At 39.7% G+C, this 14,578-nt stretch overlaps 1 protein-coding gene across 3 annotated transcripts in view; it reads right to left on the reverse strand.

Annotated features, from left to right (window-relative positions):
- Positions 1–7,740: 7,740 nt before the first annotated feature.
- LOC140739701 (A disintegrin and metalloproteinase with thrombospondin motifs 6-like) overlaps positions 7,741–14,578 on the reverse strand; it is a 185,173-nt gene continuing 178,335 nt past the window's right edge. For 2 of the 3 annotated variants that reach the window (XM_073068120.1, XM_073068122.1), the window contains 3 exons: positions 12,957–13,133; positions 9,602–9,758; positions 7,741–7,961 (listed from right to left, as the gene is read on the reverse strand). In XM_073068120.1, coding sequence (XP_072924221.1) covers positions 7,852–7,961; positions 9,602–9,758; positions 12,957–13,133 — 444 coding nt within the window. In that variant the 3' untranslated portion in view covers positions 7,741–7,851. The remainder of the gene's footprint in view (positions 7,962–9,601; positions 9,759–12,956; positions 13,134–14,578) is intronic. The other variant, XM_073068121.1, reaches the window with a different exon arrangement.

The raw sequence follows: 14,578 nt of genomic DNA on the forward strand, positions 1-14,578 counted from the left end.
GGACAATTAGGGATAACCTATAGAAGGAACCCTCTTGCTTTTGATACCCCTATCAAGGTAAAACAATTTTGACTAACTACCCATCTAATCTTACATTCTTCTATTAGGTCACCCCTCAGCCTCCTTCACTCTGTCCAATCTCTCTCCATAACTAAAGTCCTCCAATGTAGGCAACATCCCGGTGAATTTCCTCTGTACTCTGTCCAGCACAACCACATCCTTCCTCTAGATCCACACACAATGCTCCAAGTGTGGCCTGATCAAGACTACAATCAGAAGCACTAATGCAGCTTGGAGAGAGATTCTCAGTGCCATATCTGCTGCATAAAATGTCCTAATCTCATTCCCATTCTAACATTTCAGTCCATGACTTCGATGAAGTCACTCTCAGGTTGGAGGAGCAACACTTCATATTACGTTGAAGTAGCCTCCAACCAGATGGCATGAACGATTTCTTCAACTTCGAGAATTCTTCCCCTCTCCTCTTCTTCATTTCTCCACTCTGGCCTCTTACCTCTTCACCTCACATTCCTATCACATCCCCTGGATTCCCTTCTCTTTCCTTTTCTCCCTTGGCCCACTCTCCTCAGATTTTTTCTTCTCTAGCCCTTTGCCTTTTCCAATCACCACTCCCAGCTTCTTACTTCACCCCTCCTCCTCCATCCACCTGGCTTCACCTATCAACTTCTACAATGTCCTTCTCCCCTCCCCCACCTTTATTCCAGCATCTTCCTTTCCAGTCTTGTTGAAAGGTCTCACCCAGAAACATTGACTGTTTATTAATTTCCAAAGATGCTGCCTGACCTGCTGATTTCCTCCACCATTTTGTGTCTACAATAGTGTTGAAGTAGCAATCTCCAGCTTCATGTGCAAGGTGCCAGACACCATCTTCCTCTGCTGCATCAGGGAAGATTTATGCTCGCATAACACTGTCTATAATCAACTGTCTAAGGAGATTAAATGATGTGTTATTAAACAGAATTTGACACCAAGCCGCAGACGTTCTATAGCTGATTGCAAAGGAATGTTTTAAGGAGTATATTAAAGGAAGAAAAGTGCAGGGAAGATTAAGGAAGGGATTCCAGAGCAAGGTTCTTGGCTGCCGATGGAAAAGGAAGCCGAATTGGGCAGAATGAAGAGGACAGTTGAAACGCTGAGTATCTCAGCGGGTTGCTTTATTCAGGATAATTACAAGGACAAGGCTGTGGAAGAATTTGAAAACTAGTGCATTATAGTACAATGTGTATAAGTCTCCAAAATAATAAACAGGTGATGTGAAATTTCACTGAGAACTTCTTTTAAAGCAAAACTGCTTGTTTTTCAGAAGAAATACAAAACCAGCAGAAACTTCTCAAAGGTCACACAGGGGGTGTGCATCTTTTCTAATCTCACCGCAGTTGGTTCATCTGCCCTTATATGGCTGTTTCCAAGCAGAATGTCCAAATCTTTGCACAGCTGAGAGGATATGACAAAATTTTCTAAAAAAAAAATCCACAGATGACTAATTCAATTCACACTTGGTATTTTCAGTTTACATTTTTTAAGTTTACTGAATTCAGCAATTCACTAATATTGCAGATATGTAGACACTTGAAAAAAAAACATAAAGTATAATGTTTAAAGAATGCTCTTTGAGGAAGAGTTCAAATGGTTCATGACAGAGAGTGAGGGGTAGAGAGAGAGGTGGAGAGGTAGAGAGGGAGAGGTAGAGGTAGAAATGCAGTGATCACCAATTGGGGCTTGATTCCTGCCGATGGCTGAAATAGGTTAGTATGTTCTCCCTGTGGCCGCAGTGATTTCCCTCAGGTGCTCTGGTTTCCAAATTATGGGGTTCTTGGTGTCAGAAACATGGTGACACTTGCCAGCTGACCCCAGCACATCCTTGAACTGTGTTGGTTTGAGGCAAATAGCACATTTCTTTGTTTTGATGTGACAAATAAAGCTAAACTTTAGATGAGTAACAGGCAAATTGTAAAATTAACATTTAAACTCCTCTACAGAAATCAATGGAGGAGAATGCAGAGCAAGGATGAACTTTTGATATGGAAATCCCTGCAGTACCTTAACATTGTAGATTTAAATTTTAATGAGTTTTCAAAATACAGCAAAGAACAAAGTCATATACCAAACTACTTAATCTGATTTAAAAACAGGACACGTACAGACAGTAATCTTGTCAAATTATATCTTGCATAATTTAAGATAATGAATTCAAGTTCTATATATGAATACTGTCTTTTTATTAAGACATTATGAAAATGACAGACCAAAGCACATTTTGACGGTAATCTGAGAAACACAAGAGGTAATTTAAGTTTATCCTGCATTTTTTCACTGAGTGTGGTCACTTATTACAGTGGTACAAGGCTCTCTTTTGCTCTGAGAAGCATATTATGCAGTGTTTAAACTGACTGTGAAAATGCCACCATTTTTATTCTCTTTCAAAGGTAATATTTGCCTTTTTAAAATCAAGCTGAATTAAAGCCATTTAATTATTACCAAAATTAAAAATACTAGAGTAGAAATTCACCTTTAACCGCAAATGCTAACTTGATAGACAACATTAGCCATACTTCCTTTCTAACTATGAAGTTATTGGAACTGAATACCAACTGCAGTGAAAGATAGCACCAGAGTGCACTTCGAGTGGTATTGGCTGAAGATCAAATTCAAGCTTCTAAGTCTTTTTTGTATTTTCTACAAGTTAAATCACGTGGCAAAACAAAGTGAAGGTTAAAAATTGGAATGTCACTCTTCCTTTACATACCAGGTTGTTGTTTCTCAGCATCATCCCCTAGGTGTAGGTTTCCAATTAAACAAATCTGACGTAGATTGGCTCCAAGGCTGTTTCATTGATAACCCAACTGAGACTGCGATTCCAATCTATATGTTGTATCATATTGTAGGATTGCTTTGACCATGGATATAACTTTTCAGGTCCTGCTTTTAAAATCTCCACGGGGATATTATTGCACGGCTATGAGTGGCCCTCTGGTATTGCACAGTGAATGTCAACAAGTTTCTGATTATGAAGGCTATTACAGCCAGGCGCATTTCTGTTCTCACTTCACATCAATTGATGTGACATGAAGATGTAACTGATCCTTCTCTCTTCCTCAGAGATGCTGAGGCAGGTGGCTACACCCAGGACTGCCTCAACTATGGGTTGCTGCCACCACACAATTAAAACTACAAATGTGGTGTCTATGATCATGTACCACAGTCAATCATACATAACCACTTTGTAAATAAAACAGGTATTTTACATGGAGAGATGGGTATGTGGGACATACTGCCGGGGTGTAGAGGAAGATTAGGAACATTTAAAAAAACTCTTAGATAGGCATATGGATAATAGAAAAATGAAGGGCTATGTGGGAGGGGAGGTTTCAATTGATCTTAAGAGTAGGTTAAAGGTGTGGCACAACACCGTGGGCCAAATGGTCACCCTGAACTGTGCTGTACTGTTTTGTGATCTACATTCTAGTTCAGCCAAGGGGAATATCACAAAATAAAATCTGTCATATCAGAAATTCTAAAATTCAGTGCAGGCTATTACTGATACAATTCTGAATGTGGAAAACTGAAATCAGCTATAAACTACAGGCCATTGCCACCTGATACTGTGAATATGCTCACTGGACTAGGTAATGCCAGTTCACCAATAATAGACCAACAGTAGAATCAACAATACTGAGAAAGAAGATGAAGATCACTCCACCATGTTTTCACTGAGAAATGATTCGACTGATTGGATGATGACATGAAATCAGTAAAGACTTCAGACTAGGCCAAACAACACAACAGCACTGGTTGCAAAGATAAACTTATCTCATGTAGCAGTTAATGCTCTAGAATAGAATCACAGTAGTGCTCTGCATTTAAATAGAGCACAATGAGCTAAGGTTTTCCTCCAATAGTAATCACACAATTGATCACAGAATCACAGAAAGATTAGTTCTCCAAAAGTAAGCCTGGTTACTGAATGTTCAATTCCAGAAATTCTCTGGTTGCTGTATCAGGACAGATATTCTGTAAATGCCACAGTATTGACCCACCAGAATGTCTCCATTACCCACAAGCCACAATCAGAGATATAATGAAACAATCTTCACTTGTCTAAGTGGCTACACAATGACACAGGAAACTGAAGGAACAATAGGCTCTACCATTTAATAAGGTCTTTACTGGAGGGCAACTTTCCAGCACTAATTCTATACCCTCTAGTTCTCTTAATGTCCAAAAGCTCTACCAATCGCTGACTTGAATATATCGAGCCTTCAATGCCCCTCTTGCTTGGCGAATTCCAAAGGTCTGGTGAATGCCTACTGCCAGTATGTGCACACACATTATCAAGGAATTTGTTTTCATCTTAATCTTGAATGACTGCCCTCATATTGTAAGATTGTGATCCCTGATCCTAGAATCTCTGTCTGAGGGAACATCAGAGTTAAATCTGTCCTCCTGAACCTTGTAAGGATACAGTATGCTTTAATAAGAGCACTTCGAATTCTTCAAACCTCCAGGGAGTAAACAGTTAGTCTGCTTAGTCATAGAGCACTCTTGACCCCATCTCAAGATTCAACCTGATGAACCTTTGTTGCACTCTTCACCATTAATATATCCTTCCATTGTTAGGGAGACCAGAGCTATGAGAACATGCAGGATCCTTGATAATATTGGGTCAAAGCAATGTGCTTGATCAGCCACTACTGTCAACACCCTGTCACTGGGGCATGTATCATTGCCAGGATGTATTGCCGGAACCAAGATTCACCATTATGGCTAAAGAAATTAGACCATTACAGCAAAAACAGCAAAAAAGTGGGGGGAAGTGGGCAGAACAAAGTGACTCTATTGGTAAGTGGATTGACAGAGATTGATGGCTCCCAACACTTCACAGTATTGAGAACTTGGAAAAGCTTGTGGGTGGCTGATATCTGAAATCTCTAAATCTACAACAGAGAGGTGGAAGTGGGTGCAGAAGCCCAGCTTATATGTTTCTTACACCGTTGGTTACTTCAACAAAGCATTCTGGAATGAAGATTAAAACCATAGTGCACAACAAGAGTTGAATCTGTTTTGACAAGGACTAGAGATTATCAGCTCCATTGTGGTCACTAGCCTCCCTATCACTGAGGACAGCTTCTTAAGGCAATGCCATAAGAAGGTGGCATTCATCATTAAGAGCCCTCACCATCCAGGTCATGCCCTCTTCTCATTACTACCATCAGACCATCAGGAAAGAGGTACAGGAGCCTGAAGATGGTCACTCAATAGTTTAGGAAAAGCTGTATCCCTTCCACCATCAGATTTCTGAATGGTTCTTGAACCCACAAACACTACTTCATTATTTTGCTCTCCTTTTAGACCTACTTATATGGAACATAGAACAGTACAACACAGTACAGGCCCTTCGGCCCTCTATGTTGTGCCAACATTTAAAGTGGCTCCATGATCAATCTATCCCTTCTTTTTTACATAATCCTTCGTTTTTCTACTATCTGATAGAAATATATGACAAATATAATATCTATCATATTATATTTTATAATATAAAATATTTTTTTTATTTTATTGTAACTAAAGGTAATCTTAATTTTTATTCACTGCACTATACTGCTGCCGTAAAACAACAAAATTTACAACATATATCAGTGATAATAAACCTGATTCTGATTATCAATATACACTCAGTGGTCATTTTATTGTGTACCTCCTGTATTTAATAAATGGCCACTGAGTGTATGTTCATGATCTTCTGCTGCTGTAGCTCATCCACTTCAAGGTTAATGTGTTGTGCATTCAGAGAAGATCTTCTGCACACCACTGCTATAACACGTGGTTATCTGAGTTACTGTCACCTTCCTGTCAACTTGAACCAGTCCGGTCATTCTCCTCTGACGTCTCTCATTAATGAGGCATTTTTGCCCATAGAATTGCCACTCACTAGATGCATTTTTGTTTTTCACACCATTCTCTGTAAACTCTAGAGACTGTTGTGCAAGAGATGGTAGTTTCTGAGATATTCAAACCAGCCTGTCAGCACCAAAAATCATTCCATGGTCAAAGTCACCTATATCACATTTCTTCCCCATACTGATGGCTGGTTTGAAGAACAACCAACCTCATGCCTGCATGTTTTTATGCATTGAGTTGTTGCCACATGATTGATTACATATTTGCATTAATGAGCAAGTGTACAGGTGTACCTAATAAAGTGGCCACTGAGTGTAAATGCTAATATTAATGTTATAATTCCATCAGAGATCAGTTGAATACTTCATTCACATTACCAATTAACTCATTTTACCCAGCTGCCCAAGGCTATGTATTTTTGTTCAGACCAACTGAAGCATAACTTAAGTTATGCAATAAAATTTGTGATATTGACTAATACAGAATCACAATTTTTACTGATTAGCTCCTATAGTTTTGTAAACAATAGACATTGCTGCCCAGGCAGTTACTACCTGTTCTCTTAATGGTGACGGTGTGGCACCTTCCTGAACTGCTTGTGATGAAGGTGTTTCTATTGTGCTAGTGCTTCCTGATGGAACTAGCTGACCTGCTGGACCATCTCTGTCGGCAACAAAGAGTCAACCACATTTCATTGGGTCTGAAAGCATACACGAGGTAGGAAAAGCACATTTTCTTCTCCATAGCGTATTAGGAATTTACACATTATGGTAAAGTAGTTGGCAACTTGTATAAAAATGGATAGGCAAATCTGCAAGTGAAATCATTTGAAAATCACTGCTAAGGAAAGCACTAATTTGACTTTAAACTACTTCCATTTTAATCTCAATGTTGACCAAACTGTTACAGAGGCAACAATGGCTAAGATTAGAGATTCCACTACAGCACCTGGCTAGCTGCAAAGTTGCTTATGTGACAATGTACCTGTCCAGTCAGTATAACACCAGATATAACCATTTGAGACTTCGTAATTTGTCAACAGTATTTTAAGAGTCTATAAATATATAGCAATCTGAACTAGTAAACTGAACAATTGGTGAGCAGCTTGGATTTCACAGTCATTTTTTTGCAGTCTATTAATATTGGTTTACATTGTGCTCGTTCAATTAGATGTTTTATTAATGACTGTTTCAGCAGTGCAACCCAGAATAAAAATGACCACTGTCTTGATTAAACAGTTCAGTACTGAAGAAGTTAGCTTAATTTCCTAGTGAAAACACCAGAAAACATAAAGACTACAGAGAGCAAATGGTCAGCACCCAAGGCTCATGGGGGAGTGAGGGGCTGTGAGGGGGTTTATAAAGCTGTAGCTGTTGGCAAATCTTTGCAGTAAATAACACAACTATGGATAACGAATGGAGGTAATTTATACCCTTCACAAAGTCCATTATTGAAACACTTACAAAATTTGATAAAGATTTTCTTTGTGAACAAGTTAATAGCTAAGCAGCACTTTCATTATATAGGTATGCTGTCAACCGTATACTGGGGCAAGATTTCTTTGAGCAGTCAGCTCTTGTTCAGATGATGGAAAAGCCCAAGGAGTCACAAAGGAAGTGGGCACTAGCATAGCTTGTTGCCTGTGTGTTAATCTACAGTTATGCTGTATGAAGGCAACATTTGACAATGAAGGCTGGAATGATAGAGTCTAGCAATGTGAATACATCTTGGTGACAGTGGCTTGTTGGATGACAAACCTATGAGATGATTGTTATAGATCAGACTTACGATGATGCAAGTGAAGTTTCTTGGTTCACATCATTAGCTGGCTAATTTTATTTTTCAATCTTCTTTTTAATGAATAGAAAGTGTCATGATTTGGTCCACACTGCTCTGAAATACACTTTCTTCTGATGAATCTCTTCATGAAGATCAATGTCCTTGGCAAGTTTTACAACACATTTGCCTGAAGTATGGCCTAACACAGAACTTAAACTTTAGCACCAGTGGGCAGTAGGCCACTTTATTCACATCCTTGCATTCTGTAGGAGGAAAGTAAATTGTGATCAAACTTGGTGACAAGAGTTACTTTGATTGAAAAGAAACACAGCAAAAATTATATTATTACTCTACCGTTCTCTTTCATACAGAATACGAGTGGCTCATTTATATAAACTTGACACTGTGCAACAGCTGGCAAACTTGGTAATCCATGCCATTGTTTGAACCATTTATTAAGATATGGACAGAGGTGATGTTATGGATAGTAAAGAAGGTTCTCTAAGGTTCAGCATTTAGAAAGTTGGTGGGGGGGGGGAGCATTGACAAATGGAATTTAATCTTGACGAGTGTGAAATGATGCCTTTTGGGAACCTCAGTGGTAAAAAGCCTGCTTGCATTTATCCTGTCTATACCTCACTTCATGTTGTATATCTCTAACAAATCTCCCTTCATTCTCCTACACTTCAGGGAATAAATTTCTAACCTACTCAACCTTTCTCTATAACTCAGTGACATCTTTGTAAATTTTTTCTGCACTCTTTCAATCTTATTGATATCACTCCTGTAGGTGGGTAACCAGAACTGCACACAATACTCCAGCTTAGGCCTCAGCAACATCTTACACATTACTTCAACATAACATTTTAACTTCTTCAATCAATGTTGATATAGATGACAAACAACAATGGACCAGCACCGATCATTGTGGCACACCACTAGTCACGGGCCTCCAGTCAGAGGCAACAAACTGCTACTACTTTCTGCCTTTTTCCGTAAAGCTAATGTCAAATCCATTTTACTACCTCATTTAGGAGGGGAATAAACAGTCGACTTTTTGTGCCATGACCCTTCACCAGGACTGGGTTGAATCTTTATTGTTTATTTCCCTACATAAATGCTGCCTGACTTGCTAAATTCCTCCAGCATTTTGTGTGTGTTGCACAACTAACTTTTATACTTAAAATATTTAGTTAACAAACCAAACTGTCATGTGAATAAAAACTTAAGCAAAGTAAATAAATAAATTAAGACTAGATAAAGGTGGCAGGGAACTCCAGCTGAGACATATATGAATGCATAGCAATCAGTGAGATTTACAGCAGCCATATTTGCAGAAAGTGTCTTTCTAACTTAATTTGTTTTAAATGTATTTGTGTGTGTGTGTGTGTGTGTGTGTGCGTGCACACACACAATTTTTGCTTTTTAGAAAATGCTTTGAAAATATATAAGAATTCATAATTTTAATGATTTACATCATAATTATTTGTTTAAAATTTTAAATGTCTCTAAATACCAATTTTTAGTTTGACATGAAACTCAAAGTCAGCTTTGACAGGACGTTAAGCTTTGGCACCATTTATGCAAACACTAATCTCTATTTGGATCTCAGCAGCTGAGGAGGATGCAGAAAGCCACTGCGATAGGCCCGCTATATCCAGCCCAGGTAAGATTAGATATTCTCAATAGTAGGTCTCTGGCATAATATGCCCCATTAGCTCTGTCCTCCTTCTACAAATGCACCTGGCCTGATGAGCATTCACCGTATTTTTTATTGATATTGCAGGGAAGCTACTTATAATCTTTAGAGCATTCTGCAGAACATTTAGCTTAGATTTTCCAGTATAATCATTATAATGATAGATTCTAACCAGGAAACAGAATTAAAGATATAGAGTTATACCTTCTGGATTCTCAGTCGGAAGAGCTTCACATCTGCTCTCACACTGCTGCATGGCTGTGGGTTTAAGGGATTCTGGACATTCCATGGATGGCTGACCAATATATGTCAAGCACTGAACTGTCCTCATCTGCTGGCCCAGACCACATTGAACAGAACACTAAGGAGAGACAAGATACAGATATTAACCCAAGTAAGATGGGAAAAGGGTGCCCCTCCTCCTTCCTTCTCTTCCATGGTCCACTCTCCTGTCCTATCAGATCATTTCTTCTCCAGCCCTTTGCTGTTTCCACTGATCATCTCCCCTCCCCCACCTCTAGCTTGTCCTCCTTCTCCTTCCCCTCCCCCTTCATTTCCATTGCTGATGAAGGGTCTCAACTGGAAACGTTGACTGTTTATTTCTCTCCCTAGGTGCTGTCTGATTGCTGAGTTCCTAAAGCAATTTGTGTGTATTGTTCATAGTTAGTAGTTACTGCCTATTATGCTGCCAGGCAGCACCTCCATCTCTGCCTGTCCTTGGTGATCTTCTCTATTCTGCCCCAGGTGTGGTTCAGGGTCCTCATTTCTGTCTCGAAAGTATAGCATCAAGTTGTCTTTGGTCTCCCGCATTTCCTCCACCCTCCAGGAGTCCATTGAAGTGCTGTCTCGATTTTGGTGTTGGTCTCTCTTCTCATCATGTGCCTTATCCATTGCCAATGTTTCCTCATGATGATTATGGCCGAGTCCTCTTGGTCACACTGAAGGAGTAAGGTATGGTTGGAAATCTTCCTTGGCCAGAATATATGGAGGATCTTCTGGAGACTCATGGTGTGGAATGATGACAGATTGGCAAGGTTGTTCTCTGTTGTGCGCCAGCATCTTGACCTGTACAAGAGTGTGGACAGAACATAGCTCTGGTACAGCTTCATCTTGGTTGCCACTGTACTTGGTTGATCCCCATATGTTCTTCATTGATCTGAAGATGTTACTGTACTAGATTTGCTGCGACTGCACTGGATGTCATCTTTGGTCCACCATCCTGCCGAATGAAGAACTGGTCGACACAGCCTCTGTTTCTGAAGCCAGCTTGTTCTTTCCTCAAGCACATACTGACAGCATCTGTAATCAGCTGGACAATGACTTTGGCAAGAATCTTGCTGGACACTGACAAAAGTGTGATGCTATGTCAGTTGTTGCAATCACAGCGCTCCTTTCTTTGGGATCCTAACAATAACTTCCTTTGCCAGACCTTGGATACTTGTCCCCATTCCCATTTATAGTAAACACTAGTTGCAGGATGGCTGCAGCAAATTTTGGTTCAGCTTTGAACAGTTTGGCCTTCAAATTGTCATGTCCTGGAGCTTTGCTATTCTTTAATGATTTAATCGCAGAACCAATCTCTTTTTTCTTGGGTGGATCTGCATTGATGTCGAGGTCCCCTGCTCCCTCTTGTATGTTAGGTTCTTCATTTGGTGGTGGTCTATTCAGTAATTCTCTGAAATATTCTGTCCATCATGCATCTTGCCCTTTCACAGTTGGCAAAAGCAGATCATTCTTAACTCTCACAGGACCACTGGATCTGGCCCAGAACTTTCCACATCCCAAATTTGAAACCTGTATATATTTGTTTGATCACCTTGATTGCCTGCTGCTTCAGCCTCCTCTGTAAGGTCTTCCATGAAGACTTTCCTCCTCTTTCCTACAAGTCTCTTCACCTTCTCGTTAGCTTCAGTATATGCTAGTTAAAGTTTCTCCTTAACTCATGTTGACTTTGCATCTAACAATTTCTTCTTAATTTTCTGCCTTTCTCCTAAGGTTGTCCATGTTTCCTGCTGTATTGTTCAGTAGCCTCATATATGTGGATGCAAGTAGTCAGGAAGTGTCCAGTTGGTGGTTATATAATGTACTACAAATTAATGCAGAGCGCAGTGAGGCACACTCCATAACAAAGATGAGTGACAATTTATGTTTTTGGTGAGGTTGGTTAAGTGTTGAATATCACATGAGAATTACCTGTTTTTAAAATAAGTGCGCATAAATAACCTTAGCTTAACATCTCAACCTACAATGCTAAAGTTATAAGTTGCACCATCAAAGCTTAGCTTGGTCTCTACACTTGGTTTCTGTTTGTGGTTTCATTAATTCAATAATTCATAATTTTTTAACATTATGTATGTCAATAGAACAATTAGTTTGATATTAATTAAATATCAACCTTAACTATTGATAAATATTGATTATTTAGTTTGCTTCTTTTTAAGCTATTTTTTAGTTTGATATTAAATTTAGTTATTGCTTTGACAAAACAGATAATTTCTACAATTTTATATCAAGAGGTGAATGAGCCAAGCCTGAGCTGATAATGCTGTGAGGAGACCATGGGTAGACTGTGCACCCAGAACGGTGTGGGGTCCAATTGATCATAATAGTTGGAATTGTTTGACATTTTAAAAACTCATTTCTAGAGAGGTTGCTGAGGTAATGCAGTTCAGGCAGGGGGAAGGCTATAGATGAGAACACACAAAGACTGCCTGGGAAAGGGCTCTTCAATATTCTTCAAAAATGTAAAATTTTAAAATTTGCCATAACTCATCTGGCTAGACCATGGACTCTTCAAAACACTGCCATTGGGTCGGGTAGTTTTAGTCTCCTGAATCACTGAGTTAAATGGCCACAAATCTTTGGGTTGAGGATCAAGTGCATCAGGGGCAGGATTCAGAATGGATTTCTAACAGCCCTGTATGGGCCTGAAAAGAGGGTTCAATAAGGCAGCAGTTTTTAGTCATCTTGAAAGTCATGCACATGCAACAAGGAACTAAATAATTGGTGCATAATGTAATTGGAGAACAGGACTTTGTGTATGACAGGTTTTCATACTAAAGTTCTTGATTAACTAGAATTCCTGGCAAGGAACATTAACATGGACAACATGTTATAATATAATCTCAAGATGATGTCCTATTGAGTAGATTTTTCAAAGTGAATATATATTTATCTCTTCTTGCATGGTTATTTAAACAATATGAATTAGAACACAATATTTAATTTGACACTCAAATCAAAGCTCACGTTACCTGGACAGCCAAAAGAAACAACATAAAAGCTGTAACATGAACTAAGGTGTTGCAAACAAATGGGAAAAATTAAGAAAACTAAGGGATGTAAAAATACAATGAAAACTAAATTTGAAGTACATATGATTTCCCATGACAGTACCCACGTAATCTCAATAGTTTTTGTCTCCATTGCCTTACTTGGGTGATTGCTATTTTTAATTGATATCTGATCTATTGAAAATTTGAATGTTTATCTAATTTGTAACTGGTCCTATCACACTTCTCTGGGAGATACAACAAGCACACATCACTGTACTGATTACCGGGCTCCATTCGCCTGCTACCCAGCGAGGTGGTGGACAGCGCTGTAAAGTACACCGCATTCGGATGGGAGGTTTGGCGTGCACAGGGCAACGTGAAGCTGGATACGTCACAGTGAAATCACTGCTTTTACAAAGTACAATGCGGTGGCGGAAACCTATTCCACAGCTTGGTGTACACTGTTAAAAAAAGAAAAAGACATTAACATTTAAGAACATGCTGCACATTTGCATATTTTTTGTTTGTTGTATGCAATTATCAAGAGAAAGTTGAAGTCTAGTTTAGATAGATACTTTACTGATCCCAAAGGAAATTAGTGTCACAGTAGCATTGCAAGTGCACCGATATACAAATATTAGAAGAGAAGTAAGAAAGAATAAAGAATAAAAATAAACAACACACAGCAGGCCAGGCAGCATCTATAGAGAGAAGCACTGTCGACGTTTCGGGTTGAGACCCTTCGTCAGGACTAACTGAAAGGAAAGATAGTAAGAGATTTGAAAGTAGTGGGGGGAGGGGGAAATGCTAAATGATAGGAGAAGACCAGAGGAGGTGGGATGAAGCCAAGAGCTGAAAAGGTGATTGGCGAAAGTGATACAGAGCTGGAGAAGGGAAAGGCTCATGGGATGGGAGGCCTCGGGAGAAAGAAAAGGTGGGGGGGGGGAAGCACCAAAGGGAGATGGAGAACAGGCAAACAACTAAATATGTCAGGGATGGGGTAAGAAGGGGAGGAGGGGCATTAACGGAAGTTAGAAAAGTCAATATTCTTGCCATCAGGTTGGAGGCGTAGCAGGTTGGCTGACATATTTAGTTGTTTGCCTGTTCTCCATTTCCCTCTGGTGCTTCCCCCCCCCCACCTTTTCTTTCTCCCGAGGCCTCCCGTCATGATCCTTTCCCTTCTCCAGCTCTGTATCACTTTCGCCAATCACCTTTCCAGCTCTTGGCTTCGTCCCACCCCCTCCGGTCTTCTATCATTTCGCATTTCCCCCTCCCCCCACTACTTTCAAATCTCTTACTATCTTTCCTTTCAGTTAGTCCTGACGAAGGGTCTCAGCCCGAAACATCGACAGTGCTTCTCCTTATAAATGCTGCCTGGCCTGCTGTGTTCCACCAGCATTTTGTGTGTGTTGTTTGAATTTCCAGCATCTGCAGATTTCCTCGTGTTTGCAGAATAAAAATAAAGTTATCTTTAAAAATAATGTAAAAGATTTACAAGTCAAAGATTACAAGATTTACAAGATATCCAAGTTCACACCGATAAGATGGTAGTGCAATGGTAAAGTATACAGTAAGGGGTGCACATTCATAGTACCCAGAGAAGAAGTGATGGCAGTATTGCACAGGGAGTCCACAATAGCAGGATGTGGTAAACAGACCTAAACAGAGCTCTGGTAAACAAAGGTTAATAGTAGTCTAACAGGAGTGGGGTCATCACTTCCCAGCTATAGGTTGACTCATAGTAGAACCTAGTGGCCGAGGATAAGAATGACCCCATATAGTGCTCTTTGGAGCAGCGCAGTGTTTTTAGTCTATTAACTAAAAGTGCTCCTCTGTTCAGCCAAGGTGGTATGCAGAGGGTGAGAAACATTGTCCAGAATTACCAGGATTTTCCAGAGGATCCTTT

This window comes from Hemitrygon akajei, chromosome 16 (genome assembly GCF_048418815.1).
Source record: "Hemitrygon akajei chromosome 16, sHemAka1.3, whole genome shotgun sequence".
Taxonomy (NCBI): domain Eukaryota; kingdom Metazoa; phylum Chordata; class Chondrichthyes; order Myliobatiformes; family Dasyatidae; genus Hemitrygon; species Hemitrygon akajei.